Below are 3,550 nucleotides of genomic sequence, written 5' to 3'. Positions count from 1 at the left end.
CATTCTGACTGGCATGAAATGGTACCTCATAGTGGTTTTGATTTGCATTTCTCTGATAATGAGTGATGTTGAGCATCTTTTCATGTGTTTGTTAGCCATCTGTATGTCTTCTTTGGAGAAATGTCTATTTAGTTCTTTGGCCCATTTTTTGATTGGGTCGTTTATTTTTCTGGAATTGAGCTGTAGGAGTTGCTTGTGTATTTTTGAGATTAGTTGTTTGTCAGTTGCTTCATTTGCTATTATTTTCTCCCATTCTGAAGGCTGCCTTTTCACCTTGCTAATAGTTTCCTTTGTTGTACAGAAGCTTTTCAGTTTAATTAGGTCCCATTTGTTTATTTTTGCTTTTATTTCCAATATTCTGGGAGGTGGGTCATAGAGGATCCTGCTGTGATGTATGTCGGAGAGTGTTTTGCCTATGTTCTCCTCTAGGAGTTTTATAGTTTCTGGTCTTACGTTGAGATCTTTAATCCATTTTGAGTTTATTTTTGTGTATGGTGTTAGAAAGTGTTCTAGAATGAAACTAGAACACTTGTAAAAGAATGAAAAAGGCAGTCTTTAAAAGAAAACAACAACAAAAAAAATGGTGCTGTACATATTATAGATTTTTTAAATGTTCCCTGCCTCTTACCTCTGTATAAAGCTCCTAGAAGAAAGAATATTCACAATACTCATGTCTAACCAAAAAATTGTAATGCATGATATATAAAGAACTTGTGGTGGTAGTCGTGTAGTTGATAAATTGTGTCCAACTCTTTTGCAACCCCATGGACTGTAGCCCACCAGGCACTTCTGTCCATGGTATTTCCCAGGCAAGAACTGGAGTGGATTGCCATTTCCTTTTCCAGGGGATTTTCCTGACCCAGGGATGAAACCCTCATCTCTTGCATTGCAGGGGGATTCTTTACCGCTGAGCCACCAGGGATTCAAATAAAGAACACAGTAATAAGGCAAACAAGTTTTTTTAAGTGGAGGAAAGACTTAAAGAGATACTTTACCAAAGAAGATACGAGTGGCCAATCTGCATATGAAAAGATGCCCATCATTTTAATCAGTAAACTGGATTAAAACCACAGTGAGATACCACTACATACCTGCTAGAATAGCTAAAAGTAGACTGATTTTATTAGATGTTGGTGAGAATTTGTAGCAGTTGGAACTCTAATCCATTGTTGGTGGGGCTGTATAATGGTATAATCACTTTGCAGTACAGTTTGGCAGTTACCTGTAAAGTAAAACATAAACTTACAGGTGACCCTGTAACTTTATCATTAAGTATATACCCAAGAGAAATTAAAACATGTCTACACAAGGACTTGTATATGAAAGTTCATAGCAGATTTATTCATAAAAAAGCCAGTGCCTGAAAATAGCTCAAATGTCCATCAGCAGATGAATGGATAAATAAATTGCAGTGTATCCCAACAATGGATTACCATTCCAGTAAAATCTAACCAACTACTGATATATCCAACATGGTTGAATGACAAAAATATGTTAAGGGAAAGAAATCAGACCCAAAAGAGAATATCCTATAGTTCCATTTATGTGAAACTAGAAATATAGACAAATCTAATCAATTGTGCTAGCGGATCAGTGGTTGCTTCAGGCTGGAGGTAAAAATTCAGATTGGGCTAGGAATGGGCACAAGGGAGACTTCCAGGGATGATGGAAATGTTCTAAATTTTGATTGTGGTAGGGATTATGTCTGTGCATATGTCTGCTGGACTTACTACTCTATCTTTGAAATGTATCTTACTATGTAGAAATCATACTTCATTAAAGTTGATTTAAAAACGCGTATCTCTTACGGTTTGCATTTTCCACAAGGTACATAGATAACCATCTGATCTTGAGAGGTGGTGTTCAAGATTTATCCTTTGAATCATTTATGGCTTAGTCTTCCTGGTACCAGGTCTAGGGAGAAGAACGCCAAACTGTTACCTTCTTTTACAGCAGAATTGGCTCCCCCTTCTCTTCCTGCTTATTTGTAACATATCTTGGTTTTAGAGGTAGGGTGATGGGATGCCTTGTCTGGGCTGGTTTGTCAAGTCTTTTTCTCCAGTGGAATATGCTATTACAGATAGCTACCATGCCATTTAAGTCCTGTCATTGTGCTTCTTGACCAGCTCATCAAGGTAGATGGGCAGGAGATAGCTCATGACTTCTCTTAACTGACTCATCTCTTATGGTTGCAGATTCTCATAAACACAAAGATAAGCATAAAGATCGAGAACACCGGCACAAAGAGCACAAGAAGGACAAGGAGAAAGACCGAGAAAAGTCCAAGCACAGCAACAGGTAAGGGTTGAACCGTCAGGTCCCTCATCATTCAGGTAGGCTTGGCTTACTTGGAATAGGCCTTAATTTGAACCACAGGTAAATACATGGATAGCAAATTCATCAGACTTTGATTCCAGAGTTGTTAAGAGGATGGCCTTGATAATTCAGGCTTTACTGGGGATGCCATTGTTCATTCAGATTAGAATGTCCAAAGCAAGTATGGTAAATTGTTACCACAGAATGGCATTTCATCAAGTGTCCAGAGAACTTGCCTTGATAAAAGGTGACTGGATTGGAAACCTGATAGATATAGATTGACATTTTTCTCCTTTCTGTACTTTAAAGGGTTTAAGTTTAAAAATTCTTAACTTAGGCTTCCATGGTCTATTAGTCCCTTAAATCATATACAAAAGGTTTGGTATATGAGATATTCCTGAAGAGAACATTCCTAGCTTTCATCAGTTTACCAGAGTGGTTCAGTTCTCACAAAAGCCAGTGACCACCAGTGTAAATGAAACTCAGAGGTGTTGCCCTCTGGGATCCAAGAGGGATCAGAAAGATGTTTTCTTGTTTGTTTTGCCTCCTTTTTTTGGTGTAGGTGGCAGGTGGTTAAGCCCAAAGACAGGGTATCTTTGGGTATAAGACTACTTATTGAAAATGAAGACTTAAACTTCCATTTTGAATTAAAGGCAGTTGTTGAGGGAAAGCCATATGATATTCCCATAATGGCCTAAATTTTGTGGGAGGGAACTTAAAACGCAAGTGCCTTCAACCTAGAGTCTCTTAAAACTACTTCATTAGGTTGGCTTATTGTCTATAGACAAGATATTTTTAACATAAATATATACTCAAAGTTTTTGTCCAGTGTGTACAAAAATCTACAAGTAAATAAAAATGAGACAGATAATTCAGCAGAAAAATTCATAAGAGGATGGAGCAAGCTCTTCACAAAAGAAGATATCCAAATGGCCAGGGAAAACACTAGGTGCTCAACAGTACTCATCGGGGAGTGCTCGCTTTGGCAGCACATACACTAAAATTGGAATGATACAGAGAAGATTAGCATGGCCCCCATACAAGGTTGACACGCAAATTTGTGAAGTGTTCCATATTTTTATGCCGTATCAACCCAAATATTAACTGATAGCATTTCTACTAAAATTTCAAAATATAAATAGGTTCACAAGAATACATGCTGTTGTAAAAACACAAGACCAGTTTAAGAATTTAAGATAGAATAAAATGTACCAATGTATCAAAATGAAAAAAA

General features: G+C 37.4%; 1 protein-coding gene across 1 annotated transcript in view; it reads left to right on the top strand.

The window, feature by feature from the left end:
• The window catches only part of TOP1 (topoisomerase (DNA) I), a 97,152-nt gene that overhangs the window by 35,138 nt on the left and 58,464 nt on the right, over positions 1-3,550 (top strand). Inside the window, exon 3 of the mRNA XM_010829146.1 lies at positions 2,196-2,298. Within this exon, the coding sequence (XP_010827448.1) occupies positions 2,196-2,298 (103 nt within the window). The remainder of the gene's footprint in view (positions 1-2,195; positions 2,299-3,550) is intronic.

The sequence above is a fragment of the Bison bison genome, unplaced genomic scaffold, assembly GCF_000754665.1.
Source record: "Bison bison bison isolate TAMUID 2011002044 unplaced genomic scaffold, Bison_UMD1.0 scf7180017864500, whole genome shotgun sequence".
Lineage (NCBI taxonomy): Eukaryota > Metazoa > Chordata > Mammalia > Artiodactyla > Bovidae > Bison > Bison bison.
This window is presented reverse-complemented; position numbering and strand designations above follow the sequence as displayed.